The sequence below is a fragment of the Rhinoraja longicauda genome, chromosome 8, assembly GCF_053455715.1.
Source record: "Rhinoraja longicauda isolate Sanriku21f chromosome 8, sRhiLon1.1, whole genome shotgun sequence".
NCBI classification, from domain to species: Eukaryota; Metazoa; Chordata; class Chondrichthyes; order Rajiformes; family Arhynchobatidae; genus Rhinoraja; species Rhinoraja longicauda.
This window is the reverse complement of record NC_135960.1, coordinates 70,683,623-70,707,914: the sequence shown is the minus strand read 5'-3', so window position 1 is coordinate 70,707,914 and position 24,292 is coordinate 70,683,623. Positions and strand designations below refer to the sequence as shown.

The 24,292-nt window shown below is 41.0% G+C and overlaps 1 protein-coding gene across 6 annotated transcripts in view; it reads right to left on the bottom strand.

The window, feature by feature from the left end:
• Nucleotides 1-24,292, bottom strand: part of LOC144596074 (calcium-responsive transcription factor-like) — a 70,679-nt gene that overhangs the window by 33,348 nt on the left and 13,039 nt on the right. For 4 of the 6 annotated variants that reach the window (XM_078404194.1, XM_078404196.1, XM_078404197.1 and 1 more), the window contains exons 3-9: nt 22,670-22,794; nt 20,889-21,119; nt 17,903-18,023; nt 16,054-16,180; nt 13,278-13,362; nt 10,033-10,222; nt 5,126-5,243 (exon numbers count right to left, since the gene is read on the bottom strand). In XM_078404194.1, the coding sequence (XP_078260320.1) occupies nt 5,126-5,243; nt 10,033-10,222; nt 13,278-13,362; nt 16,054-16,180; nt 17,903-18,023; nt 20,889-21,119; nt 22,670-22,780 (983 nt within the window). In that variant the 5' untranslated portion in view covers nt 22,781-22,794. Of the gene's footprint in view, nt 1-5,125; nt 5,244-10,032; nt 10,223-13,277; nt 13,363-16,053; nt 16,181-17,902; nt 18,024-20,289; nt 20,388-20,888; nt 21,120-22,669; nt 22,795-24,292 lie in introns of those variants that run through there. The other 2 variants (XM_078404198.1, XM_078404199.1) reach the window with 2 other exon arrangements.

The window sequence follows — 24,292 nt, the reverse complement described above, 5'->3', positions numbered from 1 at the left end:
CTTCCATTAGCACCAAAGGGACGACGGTGAGTAAGGTGGGCCTAAAATTGTATAGATAAGAGGCTTAGATAGGATAGACAATTAGAACCTTTCCCCCAGCCTGGAAATGTGAAAAACTAGAAGGTATAGCTTTAAAAATAGGCACAAAATGCTTGAGAAACTCAGCAGGTCAAACAGCCTTTCTGGAGAACATAGATTATGTTTCGGGTCAGGATCCTTATTCAGACTGATTGTGGGGGAGGTGGGGGGAGTAGAACAAAGCTGGAACAGAGGAGAGGCAGGGCAAAACTTGGCAAGTAATAGGTGGTGGGGGTTCTTTGACAGGCAGATGGTTGGACAAAAACAGAGATGAAAAGACAGGAAGTGTAAGAGAGAAGGATTGAAGAGTAGCGAATTGTGAAGCTCGAGGAAGGAATGTAGGTGGAAGGCAAGGGGGAGGGGAGAAAAAGGTGCGAGTTCAGTTGGGGCTCAGGAGAGGGGGGGTGGAAGGAAGGGGGGAGTGAGGGAACAATGAGTTTTGCAGTTACCTAAAATTGGAGGATTTAATGTTCATGCAATTGGGTTGTAAGCTACCCAAGCGGAATATGAGGTGCTGTTCTCCAGTTTGGTGTAGCCTCACTCTGGCAATGGCAGAAAGTTCATCATGGGAATCGGAGGAGGAGTTAAAATGATTAGCAACAGGGAGATCCAGTAGGCATTAGTGCAAATTTCACCGAGTTTACACTTGGTCTCACCAATGCACGGCAGGCTTCATCGGAAACACTGGATGTAGAAGATGAGGTTAGAGGAGGTGCACGTGAACCTCTGTCTCACCTAGAAAGACTGCTAGGGTCCCTGGATGGAGCTGATGGAAGAGGTATAGACACAGGCGTATTTTCTCCTGCGGTTGCAGGGCAAAATAGTCGGGGACGGGTCGTGTGGATGGGGAAAGATGAATGAACCAAGGAGTTGCGGAGCGAGTGGTCTCTGTGGAAGGCAGAAATGGGTGGGGACGGGAAAATATAGCAGGTGGTGGGATCACATTGGAGGTGACAGAAAGGGGAAGGGATGGGAAGATGTGACTGGTGCTGGGATCACAGTGGAAGTGACGGAAATGTTGGAGAATGCTGTATTTAATGTAGAAGCTGGTGGGATGAAAGGTGGGAATGGCGGTGGTCGGCGTGAGCATTTTGGGCAATGGGCCTGTTTCCACGCTGTATGACTCTCTGCAGGAGGTATACCCAATGCAGTCGGCGATGTAGGGGAGAAAGAGATCAGGGTAGTTGGTGCCAGTGTACGTTTGGAACAAGGACTGCTCAACGTAACCAACAAAAGGGCAGGCATAGCTGGGGCCCACGCAAATGCTCCTGTCTACACCTTTTACTTGGAGAAAGTGAGAGGAGTCAAAAGATAAGTTGCTGACAGTGAGGACATTCTGCCAGGTGCAGGAGAGTGTTAGTAGAGGAAAAGTGATTGGACATAGCTTCAAGTTGAGAGGGCCCAGGTTTAAAGGAAATGTGCTGGACACAGTGTGGTTTTTTTACAGAGTGGTGGGTGTTGGAACACACTGCCAGGGGTAGTAGTGGAAGCAGATACGATGGTGGCGTTTAAGAGGCTTTAAGACGGCCACATGCAAATGCCCATTCCTTGTGCCCTTTCCTTGTGATTCATGCACAAGAACAAGCAGATGCCTTTGTACTTTACTCATTTGCAGCCTTTCATATTCAGGGAATGGAAGGATATGGATCGTGCGCAGGCAGAGGAGATTAGTTTATTTTGGCAATATGTTTGGCACAAACATTGTGGGCAAACGCCTGATCCTGTGCTGAGCTGTTCCATGTTCTATTCTAAACTCTCAAAAATACAGACCCAGCCTGTTTCACCTCTCTTTCTAGGACAATGCTCTCATCCCTGTAAATAATCTGGTGAATTTCTTCAGGAACGCTCCTAATGCTATTATATCTTTTCTTAGGATAAGGGGACCAAAATAGTACAGTATTCAGCACTCCAGCTCTAGCCTCACCAAAACTCCATACAATTGTAACAAAACGTCCCTGACCCTTTTAGTCATAGAGTCCTACAGCACAGAAAGAGGCCCTTCGGCCCATCGTGTCCGTGCCGCCCGTTACCAAACACAGTCTAATTTTAATCCCATTTTCCCGCATTTGGACCGTAGCCCTGAATGTTGTAGCATTTCAAGTGCCCATCCAAATGCCTCTTAAAAGTTGTGAGTGTTCCCGCCTCCACCACCACCCCAGGCAGTGAGTTCCAGACTCCAACCACCCTCTGGGTGAAAAAGTTCTTTCTCACATCCCCCCGAAACCTCCCTCCCCTTACCCTGTATCTATGTCCCCTCGTTGTTGAACCTTCCACCAGTGGAAGAAGTTCTCTGCCATCTACCTTATCTATGCCCCTCATGATCTTGTACACCTCGATCATGTCCCCTCTCAGCCTTCTCTGCTCCAGGGAAAACAACCCCAGTCTGCTCAGTCTCTCCTCGTAGCCGAGGCCCTTCATCCCTGGCAGCATCCTGGTGAATCTCCTCTGCACCCTCTCCAAAGCTATCACATCCTTTCTATAATGTGGTGACCAGAACTGTACACAATACTCCAGCTGTGGCCTCACCAGTGTTCTGTACAATTCCATCATTACCCCCCTACTTTTATATTCGATGCCCCGGCTAATGAAGGCCAGTAACCCATATGCCTTTTTGACCACCCTGTCCACCTGTCCTGCTGCCTTCAAGGACTTGTGTACCTGCACTCCAAGGTCCCTCTGTACCCGTCTTCCCTAGGGTCCTTCCATTCATGGTGTACTCCCTCTCCAAGTTATTCCTGCCAAAGTGCATCACCTCGCACTTTTCAGGATTAAATTCCATCTGCACTTTGTGATTCATGCACAAGAACACCCAGATCCCTTTGTACCGTACTCATTTGCAGCCATTTTCCAATTAGATAAAGATCTGCTTTTTGACTCTTCTTAATGAAACGTATATCCTCATACTTTTCTACGTTAAACTCCATTTACAAATTTTCAGCCACTCACTCAATCTAACTACATTCCATTGTAGGACACAATCAATCTACACGACTTGCTCTTACACTTATTTCTGTTTTCAACAAACTTTAAATACTTTGCATTTTGCTCCCCCCTCTAGTCATTAATATAATTAGTAAAATAACTGAAGCCTATGAACTGATCCCTCGGGTACTCTACTAGTTAAATCTGCACAATTTTCCAGCCAAAGGAAATAACGTAGTTCTGATCGTTATATAGTTTTCCATCGAAACATACAAGCCATTACACTACATGCTATTGCACAACCATATCTAAAGTCTACAAATACGAAATAACAGTGATAGGAAACCAAAATGCACAGGCAATAGTACGGGTCCTTAATTGTGACACAATTTGATGCTGCTCCAGCAGGTTTCATTTTAGGACGAAAGGCAGAAAACAAACAGCCTCAAGTAAATCTGAAAATGTGTTAACAGTAAGAATGCCATTGAGTCCATGACTTCTTCTTCTCCAGTCCACATCACAAGATTAGAAATTGTTCTGCCAGAGCTGAACACACTTCTCGGCATCCGCATACAATGGTGACTTACCCCTCAGTCTGCTATCTTACAACATGGCCTATCCAATCACTCCTTTTAACTGCAGCCTTCATTTCAGGCAATGTCTCGACGAATCTCTATTGCTACCAGATCCTTGCTGTAATGTTGCATTCAGAACTGTACACGTTCTAACCGATGTCTTGTAGAGCTGCAACATGATGTTCCAACTCCGATGCACAATGCCTCAACCTATGAGGGTAAGCATACCAAAAGCCTTCTTCATGGCCTGCCTGTGTCACCACTTTCAGAGGACTATCGGGATGCACCCCTATCCTTCTGTACATCAACACTTCTAACGTCACTGCTATTTATTCTACATGTCCTGCCAGTTTATTTCCCAAAATGCATTACCTCTGGATTAAATTCCATCTGCCATCACTCTGCCCAACTTTCCAACTAGTCTGGTCTTCATCCTGCTGTATCCTTAGACAACCTTCTTTGCTATCTACGACTCTTTCAATCTTTGTGTTGACTGAAAGATTATTAATGCACCAAGCTAATTTTAGGTCATGTCATGAATAGGAGTAGAATTACGCTATTTGGCCCATCGTCTACACCGCCATTCAATCATGGCTGATCTATCTTTCCCTTCTAACCCCATTCTCCTGCCTTCTCCCTATAATCTCTGACACCTGTAATAATCAGAATCTATCTCTGCCTTAAAATGTGCTTTGTTACCAGTAACAAAAAAATATCAGTTTGTTTGGGCTTTAACCTTCTTTTCCAGCCTACTATGCAGGACATAGTCAAAAGCCAATGAAATCCATGTAAACCAGTTTAACTGTACTGCCTTTATCAATTTTCTTAGTTTAAGGAATTTGTTTCCACAGAATATTATAAGAATATGGAAGTTGTGTTACAGCTGGAGATTAAGGCAAAGCATTTAAAGAGAGACTTGAAATGGGTTAGGAGAAAGTAATTAAAGCAGAGAAAGCTCATATGGACCACAGCCATTGCAAGATGAATTTGGATCTGTTTTTTTTCCACTGAAGCCAGACAAAGTGTTGTAGTTGCAATTGGGACAGCACAGTAGTACAGTTAGTAAAGCTGCTTCCTCTCCTAAGTCCTCTACTAGCTGCTTCTTCACGGCACTAGCAACCAGGGTTCAAGCCTTACTTCGAGTATCTGTGTGAAGTTTATATGTTCTCCTTAAGACCACATGCTGTAGTGTTCAATGCCCAATGTTCTTTTTAGGTATGAGGATTAAATACTGGCCTAATCAGTAATGTCCACATCCCCTAAGATTATCTCTGCTCATTTGAGAATTTTGAGGGCACGATTGCCAATTCCTTGATCAACAATATCTCTTTTTCATTACCGACCTTGAGAAATGAATACAAACGTTTAACCCAACTTACATTAAAGGACCTTAGCAGTTTGAGTAGCATTATCATTTGTGCAAATGGAACTATATTGCACTTAAGATGCCAGAAACCCTTACATTTCATAATCTTATCATCAATGAATCTGCTTCCGTCAAGTTAAAAGTGATCATACATTTCTTCCATTTATTCAAGAGACGTTCTCACCGTGCAGCACAAGTTGCCTTATAATGCTGATTTGAGATATTCTCCTGTTCTGTTTTCTTAGGCTGAACTCCTTTTCGCCTTGGTCCAAATTGGCATTCCATGACAATGGCCCTACTTCCTGAAAGAGGCAGATACAAGGACTGGTCAAGTTATCAAGCAGACAAATGACACAAAGCAAACCAATAGCTTTCCTGACTGCCTATGGAGGAGCTGCAACATCTGCTCCAGCTTCAATTAAGGAATACAGGTCCAAGAGCTGGAGAAACAACTGGTGGCTTGTTGGCTTGGAATCAGATGGCTTGTTCGCTTGGAATCAGATGCTGCACAGAAGTTATCCATATGGAAACCCACTTAGCTTAACATGGTCCATGCCATGTTAATACTCCATATAAAACTTTCCCCCATCCTACCTGCGTATTTCTCACTCATGTACTTATCTGCTTACCAACAAAGTGCATCATTTAGGTTTGAATCCAGGAAACCTCATGTACTTTTACTTTCAGACTTCGTTTAAACGCACTAAGTTCTTTGGGTGACCAACCTGATATCCTAATCACTTTAAATTAAACTCATTCTACCAATCATTATGGTTAACTTCGAAAGAGAAAGAGTTAATGTCGCAGGTCAAAAAAAAGGCTTCGACCAGAGATGTTAAATCTGTTTCGCTTTCCACAGTTGCTGCCTGGTTTTCTAAGATTTCCAGCACTTGCAGTTGTTTTTTTTAAATTTTCATTCAGATTCATTTGGATCATTTTCCCCTCTGCAATTTTTGTGGCCAGTCATCAGCATCAAACAGATCCTCTGTAACCCAAGAAACATCAATGTTTATGATCAAAACTTAAAATTGGGTCAAGGACTTGGTTAGAGACTATCAGGAGGAGCTGGACTTTCAAAGAGTTTTCTGAATGAAAGGAAATACTAAAGGAAATAGCAGCAGTTCTGAACAAGAGTCTTTCAAAGAATTTTGGAGTAAAAGGTGAGCGAGGGAATAAATGATAACAATAAAATAGGACGCCTACAATTAGTAGGTATAATATACCGATCAGCCAAAACATTATGACCACTGACAGGCAAAGTGAATAATATTGATTATCTTGTTACAATGGCACCTGACAAGGGGTGGGATATATTAGGCAGCAAGTGAACAGTCAGTTCTTGAAGTTGATGTGTTGGATGCAGGAAAAATGGGCAGGAGTAAAGACCTCAGCAACTCTGACAAGGGCCAAATTGTTATGGCCAGACGACTGGGTCAGAGCATCTCTGAAAGGGCAAGGCTTGTGGGGTGCTCCCGGTCAGCAGTGGTGAGTACCTACCGACAGTGGTCCGAGGAGGGACAAACCACAAACCGGCGACAGACAGGGTGTTGGGCGCCCAAGGCTCATCGATGCGCGAGGGCAACGAAGGCTATCCCGTCTGGTCCGAACCGACAGAAGGTCCACTGTGGCACAAGTCACAGAAAATGTTAATGGTGGTCACGGGAGGAATGTGTCACAATACACAGTGCATCGCACCCTGCTGCGTATGGGGCTGCACACGGAGGACCAACAGCATATTAGGCAGGTGGTCATGATGTTTTGGCTCATCATGACCATAATGTTTTGGCTGATCGGTGTAAATACTAATTCAGAAAGTTAGCAGATTGATTAAGGATAATTGTTATAACTTTGCAAAAGCATATCTGACAAATTTAATTAAATACTTTGACAATCAAAGCAGTACTAATAAGGAAACCAGAGATGACAATGTGGTGTGATTTTCAAAAGGTGACAACAAGTTTCTGAGTAAGGAGTTTTACCAGTTGTGTGTTTAAGTGCAAGAAAGATGTGATGTTAAACTTAATTTTATGAAAAATGCGTTAATGAGTCAAAAAGAGTTACAACTATGCTCCAAACAGACCATCAACTGCTCATTTTCATTCATTGTACATTAATCTTATATTTTATTCTCCCAAACATTAGTTCATCTCATATGAGCATAATTAGACCATTTGGCCCATTGAGTCTACACCGCCATTCAATCATGGCTGATTTATCTTCCCCTCTCAACCATATTCTCCTGCCTTCTTCCTGTAACCTTCAACACCCTTACTAATCAAGAACCTGGCAATCTCCACTTTAAAAATACCCAATGACTTGTCCTCAATGGCCATCTGGGGGTGGCAATGAATTCCACATTCACGACCTCTGGCTAAATAAATTCTTCCTCATCTCCTTTCGAAAAGTATGTCCTTTCATTCTGAGGCTGTGTATCTCTGGTCCTAGACCCACTAGTTGAAACATCCTCCTCACATCCACTCTCTCCAGGCCTTTCATTATTTGTAAGTTTCAATGAGGTCCCTCCTCATCCTTCTAAATTCTAGCGAGTACAGGCCTAGAGTCATCAAACGCTCATCATACGTTAACCCAATCATGCCCGGAATTATTCTCGTAAACCTCCTCTGGACCCTCTCCAACGTCACCACATCCCTCCTCAGATATAGCCCCCCAAAAGTGTTCACAATACTCCAAATGTGGTCTGACGATTGCCTTATAAAGCCTCAGCATTACATCCCTGCTTTTATATTCTAGTTCTCTCAAAATGAATCCTAACATTGAATTTGCCTTCCTTACTACCGATTCAACCTGCAAATTAACCTTTTGGGAATCCTGCACCAGCACTCTAGACCCTTTGCACCTCTGATTTCTGAATCCTCTCCCCATTTTAAAAATAGTCCAAGGCTTTATTCCTACTACCAAAATGCATGAATGCACTTTGCTATGTTGTCTTCCATATGCCACTTCTTTGCCCACTCTCCCAACCTGTCCATGTCCTTCTGCATACTCCCTGCTCCCTCCACATACATGCCCCTCCACTTAGTATCATCTGCATACCTGGCCCCAAAGCCTTCAATTCCCTCCTCTAAATCATTGATATACAACATGAAGAGTATGGACCCAGCAGCAACCCCTTCAGAACACCACTAGTCACTGGCGCCAACCAGAAAAAAAACCTTTATTCCCACTCTTTGTCTTCTACCATTCAGCCAACCTTCTATCCATGCTAGTATCTTCCCTCCAATACCATTGGCCCTGATCTTCTTTAGCAACTTCATGTGCAGCACATTTTCAAAGACCTACTGAAAATTCAGATAAACAAAATCTACTGACTCTATTCTGTCTATTCTACTTTGTCTATTCTGCTATTTACTTTCTCAAAGAATTCCAACAAATTTGTCCCCTTCACGAAACCATGTTGACATCGGCCTATTACTATCAACTGCCCCCAGATTCTACCACTCGCCTACCCAATGGGATCAGTTTACAGTAACCAATTAACCTATCAACCTGCATGTCTTTGGGACATAGAAGGAAAACCGAGTATGCGGGTGAAACCCACGTGGGCAAAGGGAGAACATGTAAACTCCACACAGACAACAGTGGAGGTCAGGAACGAAGCCAGGTTACTAGAGCTCTACTAACTGCACCCCTGAGCCACCTCGTTACATCACATATCTTGAGATTGAGAACAAGGATAAAAAATAAAGTTTTCACTATATCTTAGTACACATGACAGTAATAAAACAATACAAACCAATCCTAATAACAAATATACTTTAAGTGATAAATCGTTAAGGCACTTAGGGGCTGCGATAGGCTTCTAAAAAAACTGAAATATTAGGTTAATGAGTAAAAATACAAGTTCAAAGAAGAGATTAACATGCATATGCAAAGAATAATGTTTAATCTACAAAAGCAATTTGCAAGCCAGTTAAAACAACTTCATTAAATTCTGGACATTCCTTTTAAGAATAATGTCAAAGCCATCAAGAGGGGGGTAAAGAAATATTGATATGAATGTAAACAGTCAATAATGAATCGATAGAAAAATATGTGTTTGTTTACACCAAAAACATTTCAGGAAAATATGATAAGGCTCTTTAAAATTATGAAACACGACTGAGGATTAGATTGGATTGTTTTCTCTAGAACATCAGAGGTTGCGGGGAGACTTGATGGAAGTGTATAAAATTATGAGGCAAAGACAGTCAGAACCTGTTTCCCAAGGTGGAAATGTCCAACACTAGAGGGCATAGCTATAATGTGAGAGGAGGAAAGTTTAATGGGGATGTGCCAGGCAAGTTCTTTTTTACACACAATGTGTGTTGGGGGGGTGGGTGCTGGAACACACTGCCAAGGTTGCTGGTGGAAGCCAATTCAATATTGGGTTCAAGAGTCTTTTGGAAAGGCACATGGAAGTGCAGGGAATAGAGGGATTTGGATCATATACAGAACAGATTGGATCAGTTTAACTTAGCAATATGTTTGGCACTAACATTGTGGGCCTGTTCCTGTACTGTACTGTTCTATGTTAAGTAAATAAGCAAAAAAAATGTATTGGTTGGCATTTTGGTACTGGACGACATAAAATCATCACAAATCAGAATGAAGAGAGAGAGAGATCAAAAAATATCTTTCATGCAGCAGATTGTTAAGATCATATTCAAATCAGAATACAAAACCAATCTTAAAGAAGAATAAGATTTTTTTTAAAAAACTTTTTTGAGGGTTTTGGAATAAAATTAAACGGGCAGTTATTTTGCAAAACTGGTACAAGCACACTGAGCTGAATAGGTTCCTTTGGCTTACAAAATTCTATTCCAACGTAGGATAAAGAATAATCAACCTTCTGCACTCAAATTCAACATATTTAGGATAATAATAATATAACGTCCAGTACTCCAATGTTTAGGAGATATAATGTGAAGTGAGATTGAACAGAAAAAATTATGAACGAGAATAAAAGATATATGAAATGAGCCAAGGGAATTAAAAACATTTTGAAATGTTAAAAATAATTATCTGATAACTGTCAACTAAATATTTCTCAGGTGATAATTGGGCATTTTACGATGAGTATTCTATTCTGACCTGCGTTAACGAATGGAATTCCATCATATGGGACATACTGGGATTTCCACATCAGTCTGGTGGCAGGTTTGGCAGGGCTCGGAGACTGTCTTGTTCCCCACACACTTTGCGTTTGTTGTTTGTGGACCGTTAATACATTTTCCAATTCAGTTTCACTTTCACAATATCCACGGTAGGAATCTCCAATTTTCTAGAATAATGAATTTAAACACAATGATGAGATGGTTCCTCTTTAGACATTTTATTGGTGTTTATGTTTTCTTCTCGGCATTCTCCAATTCCTTCCGCTATCTATTATGTTATAATGCTATCGGCTACGGCCATGTTTTTAATGGACCATATCTTGAATAGTGCATTGAGCTCTGAGCACCAACCGGAAAGTAAAACATGTAAACACTGAACTAAAAACAAAAACTAATGAATAACATTGTCAGCATCTGTGACCTGAAATACTAACTCTGTTCCCTTTCCCATAACTGGCATTGCGAACCTTTCCAACATTTTCTGGTCTTACTTCAGATTGCCAGCATCTGCAGTTTTTATATTTCCATCCAATCGCTGATCTGCATTTAAACAATGACTACTGAATGAGAAGCTACAACATTAGTGGGCTGAAGGGCCCGCTCCTGTACCATACTGACATTGCATAATCCCATACATTTTGTTTGATATTAACTGCATTTTCAATTAGGCCATGGACATAGGCCAGAAAGGAGTAAAAATAGAAGGACAGATAACAAACTGTTTTTTTACAAATGGCAACAGGTAAAAAAACAGTTACAAATTTTAATGAATAAAATATTCAAACAGCCACTTTGTCTCTAACAGTAAGAATATCAAGAAAAACATGGGGCTATTTAAACCAACCTAGCTTGAGTTAAACTATTCTTTTACTCTTGTTCAGGCTCCTACAAGGAATATTAGGGAGAAAAATGCATCGGCAAAAATTGTCTAAATACTGCAATAACATAAAATATTCCAGCACTAAACTTACACAAAACTAAAATATTTCTGCAGATTAACATGAAGCCAACAGAGAGCTCACATTTAAACACTCACTCATGAGATTGTGCACAAACTAGTTGGATAAGTTATCAGACATTTTACTCTCAAGAGACATGAAAGAAATGTTGGGGCTCTCTAACTAATATCTAGTTAAAGGAATTTCAGGCATAGCATGGGTCCAAGAGAACCAGAGTCTGACAGCATCTTTTAGACAATAGACAATAGGTGCAGGAGTAGGCCATTCGGCCCTTCGACCCAGCACCACCATTCAATGTGATCATGGCTGATCATTCTCAATCAGTACCCCGTTCCTGCCTTTTCCCCATACCCCCTGACTCCGCTATCCTTAAGAGCTCTATCTAGCTCTCTCTTGAATGCATTCAGAGAATTGGCTTCCACTGCCTTCTGAGGCAGAGAATTCCACAGATTTACAACTCTCTGACTGAAAAAGTTTTTCCTCATCTTTGTTCTAAATGGCCTACCCCTTATTCTTAAACTGTGGCCCCTGGTTCTGGACTCCCCCAACATTGGGAATATGTTTACTGCCTCTAACGTGTCCAACCCCTTAATAATCTTATATATTTCAACAAGATCCCCTCTCATCCTTCTAAATTCCAGTGTATACAAGCCTAGTCGCTCCAGTCCTTCAACATATGACAGTCCCGTCATTCCGGGAATTAACCTAGTAAACCTACGCTGCACGCCCTCAATAGCAAAAATATCCTTCCTCAAATTTGGAGACCAAAACTGCACACAGTACTCCAAGTGCGGTCTCACTAGGGCCCTGTACAACTGCAGAAGGACCTATTTTCCTCAGTTCCTCCGACACCCTAGGATCTCTGGCCACTAGAACATCTGGGAGATTGTCTGTATCTTCCTTAGTGAAGACAGATCCAAAGTACCGGTTCAACTCGTCTGCCTATCAGTGTAGACATAATACTATCCCCTGATTCTAGTCTGAAGAAGGGCCTCAACCCATTCCTTCTCTCCAGAGATGCTGCCTGGCCTGCTGAGTTACTCCAGCATTTTGTGTCTATCTTCGGTTTAAACCAGCATCTGCCGTTCCTTCCTACACAGTACTATCCCTATTAGGGACAGCATACACTCCTCCAAACCTGGGTGTCCTTGTACGCCAGTCACTGAAAGTTGGCGTGCAGGTACAGCAGGCAGTGAAGAAAGCTAATGACATGTTGGCCTTTATAACAAGAGGATTTCAGTATAGGAGTAAAGAGATTCTTCTGCAGTTGTATAGGGCCCTGGTAAGACCACATCTGGAGTATTGTGTACAGTTTTGGTTTGCTAATTTGAGGAAGGACATCCTTGTAATTGAGGCAGTTCACGAGATTGATCCCTGGGATGGCGGGACTGTCATATGAGGAAAGGTTGAAAAGACTAGGCTTGTATTCACTGGAGTTAAGAAGGATGAGAGGGATTCTTATAGAAACATATACAATTATAAAACAACTGGACAAGCTAGATGCAGGAAAAATGTTCCCAATATTGGTGGAACCAGGGGCCACAGCCTTAGAATAAAGAGGAGGCCATTTAAAACTGAGGTGAGAAGAAACTTTCTCACCCAGAGTTGTGAATTTGTGGAATTCTGTGCCTCAGAGGGCAGTGGAAGCCAAATCACTGGATGGATTTTAGAGAGAGTTAGATAGAGCTCTTGAGGCTCATGGAATCAAGGGATATGGGGAGAAGGCAGGCACGGGTCATTGATTGTGGACGATCAGCCATGATCACAATGAATGGCGGTGCTGGCTCGAAGGGCCGAATGGCCTCCTCCTGCACCTATTTTCTATGTTTCTATGTTAAATCATTGCACGAATTGACAGAACATTTTAAGATGAACTCTGGAAATATGAAATAACAACTGATGGAAAAACAGCACCAAAAAAGCAATAAATATGTAAACATTAATTTCTGTCAGAAATCTTCCAGGTTTTTCACTTCCAGATCTTTAATTTTTGATGAATAAACTTCAAAAGTATGTATATTTAAAAAAATGCCTTGAATCTGCTTTGCTTTTTTTCCATGATCAAAATCTGCAATCTATTGAAGGATTGAAAATTATAAAGGGTAATCTTTAAAATATCTGATCTCAGACTGAAGCACCAACAATTGTTCTAAAAATTGTATATTGCAATTAAGGGATACAAATTATTTGAAAGTCACATTGCTGAAGTAGAAGTCAACAAGGCAAACATTTAGTAAAGATCATGTACAATTAGCTAATCAACCTCACAGCTCCGAAGTCTTCTTGCCCAGGCAGGGGTGTTGTGTGGCAGTGGTTGAAACGGGACAGAAAAGTTGTCTTCAACCATTCTGAAATACAAAAAAAGTTAAACTTTTTTTTAAAGCTATTTTGTGATATCATTGCATTATTTTCTTCAGGAATTGTAAAACTATTAAACAGAGGCAAAAAAAAACAGAATAAAGAAGTGACATAATTGCAGCGAGATTTGGCTGCAAAAGATAAAGAAATTCTATTTGCTATTGCTAACATTGCCAAACTTCGAGGACAATCAATTTCACTAAAGATAAATTGTGCATTCTCCAAATGAAATTGTATGTTAACAGTAAACTCTAACCATCCACCATCATGAAGTGCTTCGAGAGACTGGCACACATTAAATCCAACCTACCAACCAAGCAGCCTTAACCCACCGTAGTTTGCCTACCACCACAACAATAGTTTTCAATTATTCCAAAGCAATAATACTGCAGATGCTAGAAATCTGAAACAGAAACAGAAAATGCCACAGATACTCAGCAGACCACTGCCCCAGAATATTACGTCCCTACAGACGTTGCTTGACCTGCTGAGTACCCCAGGCATTTTCTGGTTTTACTTTTTGTTTGCAATCGTGTCATCTACCACTAATTCATAGAAACAGAAAATAGGTGCAGGAGCGGGCCATTCGGCCCTTTGAGCCAGCACAGCCATTCAACATGATCATGTTCTGATCATCCAAAATCAGTCCCCAGTTCCTGCTTTTTCCCCATATCCCTTGATTGTGTTAGCCCTTAAAACTATATCTAACTTACTCTTGAAAACATCCAGTGAATTGGCCTCCACTGCCTTCTGTGGCAGAGAATTCCACAGATTCACAACTCTCTGGGTGAAAAAGTTTTTCCTCATCTCAGTCCTAAATAACCTACGCCTTATTCTTAAACTGTGACGCCTGGTTCTGGACTCCCCCAACATCGGGAACTTTTTTCCTGTATCTAGCCTGTCCAATCTTTAATAATTTTGTATATTTCTATAAGATCCCCTCTCATCCTTCTAAATTCCAGTGAATATAAGCCCAGTTGATCCATTCTTTCATCATATGTCAATCCCGCTATCCCAGGAATTAACCTGGTGAACCTATGCTGTGCTCCCTCAATCGCAAAAATGCCCTTCCCCAAATTAGGAGACCAAAACTGCACACAACACTCCTGGTATGGTCTCACAAGGGCCCTGTACAACTGCAATTGGACCTCCTTGCTCCAATACTCAAATCCTCTCACTATGAAGGTCAACATGCCATTTGCATTCCTCACTGCCTGCTATACCTGCATGCTTACTTTCAGTGTACAAGGTATCATTGCACCTCCCCTTTTCCTAATCTGACACCATTCAGATAATAATCTGCCTTCTTGTTCTTGCCACCAATATGGATAACCTCACATCTATGCACATTATACTGCATCTGCCATGCATCTGCCCACTCACCCAACCTATCCAAGTCATCCTGCAGCCTCTTAGCATCCTCCTCGCAGCTCACACTGCCACCCAGCTTTGTGTCATCCACAATCTTGGGGGATATTACATTTAATTCCTTTGTCGTAATCAGTTATATATATTGTACATAACTGGGGTCCCAGCACTGAGCCTTGCGGCACCCCATTAGTCACTGCCTGCCATTCTGAAAAGGACCCATTAATTCCTACTCTTTGCTTCCTGTCTGCCAACCAGTTCTCTATCCATATCAATACCCTGCCCCCAATACCATGTGCTCTAATTTTGCACGCTAATCTCTTGCATGGAACCTTGTCAAAGGCTTTTTGAAAGTCCAGATACACCACATCCACTGGCTCTTCCTTATCCATTCTACTTGTTACATCCTTAAAAAATTCCAGATTAGTGAAGCATGATTTCCCCAACATAAATCCATGCTGACTTTGACCGATCCTGTCACTGCCTTCCAAATGCACTGCTATTACATCTTTAATAATCGACTCAAGCATCTTCCTCGCTAGCGATGTGAGGCTAACTGGTCGATAATCCCCTATTTTCTTTCTCCCTGCTTTCTTAAAAAGTGAGGTTACATTAGCTACCCTCCAGTCCACAGGAACTGATCCAGTGTCTATAGAACATTGGGAAATGATTAACAATGCATCCATGATTTCTAGGGCCACCTCCTTGAGTACTCTGGGATGCAGACCATCAGGTCCTGGGGATTTATCTTCCTTCAGTCCCAACAGTTTATATAACACCATTATATAATGTGGATTAATGTGAATTTCCTTCTGTTCCTCCCTCCCACTAGATTTCTGGGGGATTGTTTGTGTCTTCCTTAGTGAAGATGGATCCAAAGCACTTGTTTAACTGGTCTGCCATTTCCTTGTTTCCATTATAAATTCACCTGTTTCTGTCTGTAAGGGACCTACATTTGTCTTCACTAATCTTTTCCTCTTCATATATCTATAGAACCTTTTACAGTCACTTTTTATATTCCCTGCAAGCTTTCTTTCATGCTCTATTTTCCTCCTCTTAATTAACCCCTTTATCCTCCTCTGTTGAATTCTAAATTTCTCCCAGTCCTCCGGTTTGCTGCTTCCTCTGGTCAATTAATATGCCTCTTCCTTGGATTTATCATTCATGATAAAGATCAACATGTCAATCCATCTTTCAAGTTAAATGAGGATCTCTGAGCTAACTAGATGTAAATATAGGTGGAAAGTAAAATATGCCATGAAAATGCAATTCAATATTATTTTTACCTAATGTAAGCATTATCCCGTTCATACCTGACTGTAGTCTTTTTGGGCAAAGTTAGTGAAGACTGTGGATGCAAAACATAGCCAGCGTTATCTGCAATTGCAGCTACAGTCACTGTCTGAAGTTCATCACTTATCCGTTTGTCATCTGTTGCATCTGCCAATAAATACAATAACATACAAAATGTAACCACCAGACCACGTCCTCAGTGTTATAAAAACAAACAGGATACAGAAACGACAAAAACCCCACCATGGGATGAGTGTATGACAACACTCACCGCTCATCACACAGTATGTGTTAAATGTATGTTTTAGTGTTCTTTAGCTTGTTTTATATTGGGGGTTGGCAGAAACGTTTTTAAATCCCTTACCTCGACGGAGATGCGATTTATGTTGGGGGTTGGCGGAAACTTTTTTAAATCCCTTACCTCGATGGAGATGCGATTTAAAAAATCTCTTGCATCGAGGAGCTGGCGGCCTCTGCTGGAGACCAACTTCGGGAGCTCCAGCTGCGGGAGCCTGCAGGACTTAACATCGTGGAGCTCGCGGTCACTGGTCAGAGACCGACTTCAGGAGCTCCAAGCCGCAGGAGCTTCGACCGCCCCGACGCGGGAGCTTCGACCGGCAGCTGCGGGAGATTTGATCGCCCCGACTGCGGATGGTTCGACTGCCCCGACCGCGGGAGAATAAAGAGGAAGCAGATGAATCTTTATTGCCTTCCACCACAGTGAGGATTGTGGGGAATCCGCTATGGTGGTTGTTTATGTTAACTTTTATGTAGTTGTGTATCTTGTTGCTTTTTTTTTAAGTGTGGCTGTATTATAATTCGAGTTTCACTGTACTTTAATTGGTACACGTGACAATAACCTTTGAACATTCTAATACCTAGAAACTCAATATTTTAGGTTTTTGTTCCCTATAGGCATTTCTTATTTAACCATTCCCTCTAACTTTGCCAACCAATCGGTAATATCATATCATATCATATATATACAGCCGGAAACAGGCCTTTTCGGCCCTCCAAGTCCGTGCCGCCCAGCGATCCCCGTACATTAACACTATCCTACACCCACTAGGGACAATTTTTACATTTACCCAGCCAATTAACCTACATCCTGCACATCTTTGGAGTGTGGGAGGAAACCGAAGATCTCGGAGAAAACCCACGCAGGTCACGGGGAGAACGTACAAACTCCTTACAGTGCAGCACCCGTAGTCATGGATTACAATAAATTAGTAAAATATACCAGAGTTTAGTTGGCATAAAATTATAGTTGTGAGCGATGCGGAAAAATGTATCTGGTTTAAAATGCAAATTATCATTCTGGTATTTTTTCTGATTATATATATATATATATATATATATATATATATAAAGTAGGGGGGTTTATACCTTCTTTCAACTTTGACAACCATAACAAAATGTAACAATTATTTTTAACTTCTATTCTTCTGTGCTTCAAAACTAACAATTCTTCTGACAAACCTTACTTGATAATCATTTCCCAGTACAATTATGAATTGTTATTAATTATCATGACGATGATTCTTGCTGAGCGCTATTTTTCATTATTTTCTTTATTTAGAATAGCAATGAAAGACCTGGTATGTACCATGAATATTTTAGTCGAGCACTAATTTGATTTAAAAAATGAAGTGTAGTTTTATGGTGTGAACAAGTAATCGCTGTTGAAGTTATTAATTTAGGAATAAGTAGCTGGTACCTCTTCTCCATTTTAGTTATACTCTTTATTTGTCCCATTGTCTAGCAATTCTCTTTGGAACTGATCATACAAGCACTCCTTTGGTTTTAATAAGATGACTTGCACACACACACAATTACACATAATTTTAAATGCCAGATAATTGTTCTTACCATGTGAACTTGTAATGTCAAGAAGCTGTCCCTGTGGAATGAGGACTTGTGCAACGCCAGGCTGATTGGATGGAATCACATGGAGCACCTGGCCATTCTCCGACTGGCTGGTAACAATCATCTAGAAATAGCAACCAACAGTACTTGTGGTAGATCATAGCTTCGTAACATCATAAGTGATAGGAGCAGAATTAGGCCAGCCAGCCCATCAAATCTACTCCGCCATTCAATCATGGCTGATTTATCTCTCCCTCCTAACCCGATTCTGCTGCATTCTCCCCATAACCCGACACCCGTACTAATCAAGAATCAATCTATCTCTGCCTTAAAAAATATCCATTGACTTGGCCTCCACTGCCTTCAGTGGCAAAGAATTCCACAGATTCACCACAAAGGAATTCCTCTCATCTCCTTCCTAAAGGAATATCCTTTAATTCTGAGGCTATGACTACTAGTCCTAGACTCCCCCACTAGTGGAAACATCCTCTCCACATCACTCAGGCATGTGAGTGAGGTAAAAAAAAAAAAGAGGAATAGAGCCGAACGCTTGCATGGGGCATACAACGAGGGTCCAAAAATTGGAAAATATTTGAAAATTTACAAAAAATTACCAGTTTCAAACCTCTTTTGGTGCATTTCAAAGTAAAAACAGACATTACAAAATAGTGAATATGTCACCGTACACTAATAACATTGAAGTAAATTTGCACATGAATTGATAATCATAATCAGCCCAAAAAGGTGGTAATTGGCTTTTCTGCTGTATCTTACATTTTAACCCTGTCTTAATTAATTTAGTTATATAATCTTGCACTTAAATTTAATATTTACTCATTACAGTTCCACCACTGATTTTCTGCCACTCTTGGTTCCAGAGCTTTGCTGGTTTATCCAGCAGGCCAAGGAAGTCGGCTATGGGGATAGATTTGCTAGCTCCAGCTGGGCTGGAGTTCCAGAGGCCCGGCCGCAGGTTGCAAATTCAACCCAACGATCGGCCGTGGAAGTCCCGATGAGGTCGAGATTGGCTGCCTTGCCCAGCCTAGGTGGCACATTATCGAAGAGACTTCCAGGGCGCGCGGGGGGGATTGCTCGCGGAACCCCTAGCGACCTCTAGTGGAATCCTAGTGTTCATTACAAGTCTATACATCGGGTTTTTTGTTTGTTTCTTTTTTTCGATCCGATTTCTCTGTTTATTTGGCAAAGTGAAAAACGCGGAAATCATGCAAAAAGCACGGGAAATGGATTATAAAAACGTGGAAAACCTCGAAAACGCGGAAAATTCACATGCATGATCATTCTATCCAAGCTATATATGCACATATATCATGTTAATCCAAGAGAAAATGGACCCTACGATGCACTCACCTTTTGTCTCCAAACAAAAATAGTTTTGAGCCATGTCTTATTAATTTTAGCCCAACCTCTGAAAGTCGTATTAAGGGAAAGAAATCCTGAAGCTGACACATATGAACAGATGGAGGAATGAATGCTAAATAATGTTCAAATAATTAGTATCAATATTAATTTTCATATAGTAAACTGGAAATAGTTTTAAAAACTGCTTGCACGTTTGCTATGATCTTCATCTTCAAGTTATTTTAAAATACTGTACCATCAAGCAACCATTGTGCCCCACTACCAAGACAACAGTGTATGTCTGAACGCATATAGACCCTCTTCAAGCAGACACTTTGTGGAATTTAGAGTTTTGAATGGTGACTTAAAAATGTCAGGTAGAGTGAATGACTGCTCACTGAGGCTTTTCCCTGGTGGCACCAAGGCCATCCACCCAGCAACTAATGCTGCCCTGGCCTGGATGTCTACCCTTGACCTGCAACCTTGGGCTGTGCACGCCATATGCAAGAAGAAGAAGACTGAGATCATCTCTTTTCCTGACCAACACAAACAGGTACACCTTAAGATACAATTCATTGGGAGAAGATAAACACCTTTTTTTCAGTGAAGCATCGTCAGCTTCAGTCACAGAATCATTTGGAAGCCAATTCAGAACAACATATTCTACTGTAAACGTTTCTGCAATGAGGTAATTTACACCTGGAGCATGTTTTCAATGGCGAATAAGACACATACTATTTCAGCAATTAAATAATCAATCCAAGTAGTGCCAAAATTTGGTAGCCAAATAGGAATTACAAATATTTTGTTCAGGGAGTTAAACTGTAATTTATCAATGTATTTTAGAGGGATTATCTTGCACAACCTATCAACGTCACATGATGTTTGACCAATCCACATGGAGAAGAGTGCCGAAGTGGATTGAGAGATCTAGCCATTTGGAATCACATCAAACAGTTACGATCTAGGTTCCAATACAATAATGGAGTCAATTATTCTGAGATTCTATGTTCAGATAAATAAAAAGTCACCTCACTTTTGATGCTCTTATCCTGGTGATATTTTTCTTTCCCTCTAGGACTCAAGGCACAGTTCATTAAGTATCCTTATGTACCTCGCTGGGAATCGGCTGTGGTAGCAATGCAGATTTTGAAGTCAGTCACAGAAACTGACAAACAACTACAAATTTGGGTTTGCCTAAGTCACTGATCAAGGTATTCATACGCAAACTACAAACGATGACTGGATCTAAAACACTAAATGTATAAAATATTGAATGTGCATGAGGTTATCTGCTAAATACAGCAAACTGGCAACCTAGTTTGATCTATTATTAAAAAGTTGGACTCCAAATATAAAAATTCTGGCATTTATTTTTCCAGGAGCCAAAAGGCTACTCCCATAAAGAAAAGCAACTTTTGTCTAATCATTGTAGCCTCTATTTCACCATTATTTTGTGGATAAGGGTTCTTCAGTGACATGCTTCAATATATGCAGATTTTTAATATTAATAAAATTTGTACAATTATGTACGCTTCATTACTTCTACCATCCAGTGCACCACTATTTGATGTAGCAAAGTGAAACATACAATTTAAATTTAAATCATTGTGTGCTGTTTGTTACTTACCATGCGTGCATTTGTATCCCCCAGTGATTGAAGTTCGTACTGGATAGGATGACCATTTGGATCCATCAGTTGGAACTGCTCAGTAGATAGTGTCTGTGACTGCTGTGACACCTGTACAGTAGGATTCTGATGGGTACCCGAGCCATCCGTAATATGTACCGTGATAGGAATGACAGTGATTGGATCACTCCTTCCAAATGCCGAATCTCCATCATCTATCCAAGCCAATTGCTTTGATTTTTAAAAAATAAACATAAAACTGAATTTAGTGACTTTTGTACTTAAACAGTAGCGAGAGAGGAGTGTTAAGCTCTTATGGTTGAACATCTATAACAATCTTAGCTGAAGGAACCTTATTTTACGTGGAAGAATATTTATTGCAACTGTGGACAATGTGGCCAAATATCAGGTGGCAAGATAACTTAATCTCAATTGTACCACTAAGGTAAGCATTCAACAGAAACTGAACAAAAATGCAGGAAGATATCACTAACACCATTACCAAAAACCTCAACAGTCACACGTAGAGCAACAATGAAAGATACATTGGCTCAGATTTTGTCAGCAAATGCTTAAGGTTCCATAGCATCAAACAAAACAAGCTCATTAGACAATGGTAAAGGTAATATTTGTCAATTAGTCTGCTAGTGGAATTCTCAATGCCAGCAACGAAGCTCATTTTATTACGATCAACATTTTAGCTGTGGAATATTGGCTCCATACTCTTTTGCCAGGTTAGATATTCATCAGTGATTTCAACTGGAAAGAGCTGTGAAAAATATAATCTTATCTGTAAAAAATCAATTATTCATGTTGAAGGTAGACACAAATATGCTGGAGCAACTCAGCGGGACAGGCAGCATCTCTGGAGAGAAGGAATGGGTGACATGTCGAGTCTATAGAAGGATCGCGACCCGAAACGTCACCCATTCCTTCTCTCCAGAGATGCTGCCTGTCCCGCTGAGTTTCTCCAGTATTTTGTGTCTACCTTCAATTTAAACCAGCATCTGCAGTTCTTTCCTGCACAATTATGCATGTTTTCAGATTTTAAAAAAAAATCTGAATACCATACGCAGAGATTTTTAAAATCCCTGACAGATTTGGTAACGTGGCAGGGTCAGCATTTTGCTTGCTGTCAAAACTTTCCAGAGTATGTCAGGAGCAGGACTTCACCAGCAGTTACCTCCTGGGTTTTGCCACTGGAATTAGAATCAGGTTGCAATGAGAAATATCTGACCCAAAATTTACATCACGTTCAATTAAGCATTTATTTTATCCTCATAATTCTCCAGAACCAATGTTTGAGGAAAGGTCTGTAACCAGAATCGCTAATTTGTTTCTTTCCCCCATATTTGCTGACTGATTTGCTATACACTTCTCGTGTATCTTGCGCCTCCTTCCGTTATCGAAACGTATAAGATTATTAAGGGGTTGGACACGTTAGAGGCAGGAAACATGTTCCCAATGTTGGGGGAGTCCAGAACAAGGGGCCACAGTTTAAGAATAAGAGGTAGGCCATTTAGAACAGAGATGAGGAAAAACTTTTTCAGTCAGAGAGTTGTGAATCTGTGGAATTCAGCGGAGGCCCATTCTCTGAATGCATTCAAGAGAGAGCTAGATAGAGCTCTTAAGGATAGCGGAGTCAGGGGGTATGGGGAGAAGGCAGGAATGGGGTACTGATTGAGAATGATCAGCCATGATCAGATTGAATGGCGATGCTGGCTCGAAGGGCCGAATGGCCTCCTCCTGCACCTATTGTCTATTGTCTATTGTTATCTTACCTGGAAAACGTGTGGCTCTGCCTCAGACTCCTCAGTTATGTCAGAATCAGATCCCAATAATGTAGTGCCCTTCTCAATACTGACTTCGTCCCGACTGACATCCTCTTCCATCTCAGAAATAACCACTGAAACAAAAAGTTTAAACTGCGATGGCCAAATAATATCAACAAATCAAGTAGAAATATTTAACTACGCAAGGCAGCAAAAAAGAGGAGATTGAAATTCATAAAAGGAATTTGGGGGTAAAACAAAAATGGACACAAAATAAAAACCCTTCTGCTCAATTCACCAAGCCAACCAAGTTGCCTAACCGAGCTAATCTCACTTGTCTACACCTGGCCCATATCCCTTCAAACCTATCTTATCTATGTGCCTATCCTAGTGTTTTTTAAATGTCATAATTGTACCCACCTCAGCCACTTCCTCTAGCAGTTTGTTCCATGTATGCACCACCCTGTGTGTGTGAAAATGTTGCCCCCCACTTCCCAGAGTTCTAAATCTTTACCCTCTTACCTTAAACCTATGCCTTCTAGATTTAGATTCCCCTATCTTTGGAAAAGGTGGTTATTCACCCTATCTATGCTCCTCATTATTTTATATACCGCTATAAGGTCACCCCCAGTCTTCTACGCTCCAGGGGAAAAAAAGACTCTCCTTATAACTTAAACCTTCTTGCAAATCCATTTATCACCCTTTCCCTTTAATGACGTTCTTTCTACAGTAGGCTGTCGGGAACGGTGAACAGCACTCCAAATGTGTCCCTACCAATATCTTGTATATCATGACAAGCATGCCAAACACCTTCTTCATCATCCTGTCCTCCTGTGTCGCCATCTTCAAGGAACTATGTATCTGTACCTATGGGTCTTTCTGTTCTAAAGCATACGTCCAGTACCCTACTAATTGCTGTGTAAGACGTGCCCTGGTTTGTCCTACCACAATACAACACCTTGCATTGATCTGAATTAAACTCCATTTGCCATTCCACGGCCCATCACCACAGTTGATCAAGGTCCTGTTGTAATCAGAGGTAACCTTCTTCGCTGTCCACTCTACCACCAATTTAGTGCCATCCACAAACTTACTAACAATGTTATGACCAGAAACTCACTTTAGAAGGTAACAAGAACAATGCTACAAATGCAACGCAAGTTCACGAGGTTGATCCCTGGGATGGAGGGACTGTCATATGAGGAAAGATTGGTAAGACTAGGCTTATATTCACTGGAGTTTAGAAGGATGAGAGGGGATCTTATAGAGACGTATAAAATCGTAAAAGGACTAGACAAGCTAGATGCAGGAAAAATGTTCCCAATGTTGGAGGAGTCCAGAACCAGGGGACACAGTCTAAGAATAATGGGGAGGCCATTTAAAACTGAGGTGAGAAGAAATGTTTTCACCCAGAGAGTTATGAATTTGTGGAACCTAGATGCAAGTACAAAAGAAAAAGATAGCATTGAAAGTAATTTAAACAAAGTAGTGAGTCTTTCCAAAAAGGTTTGTGGAGAATCCAAGGTGATGTGAAAGAGAAGTCATTTCTTTTTTAAATGAGCAATTTCAAAAGATTATTTGCTGAAGCTTTTGGACGTTATGATTGAATCCTTCGTCAATAGGCACATTTAC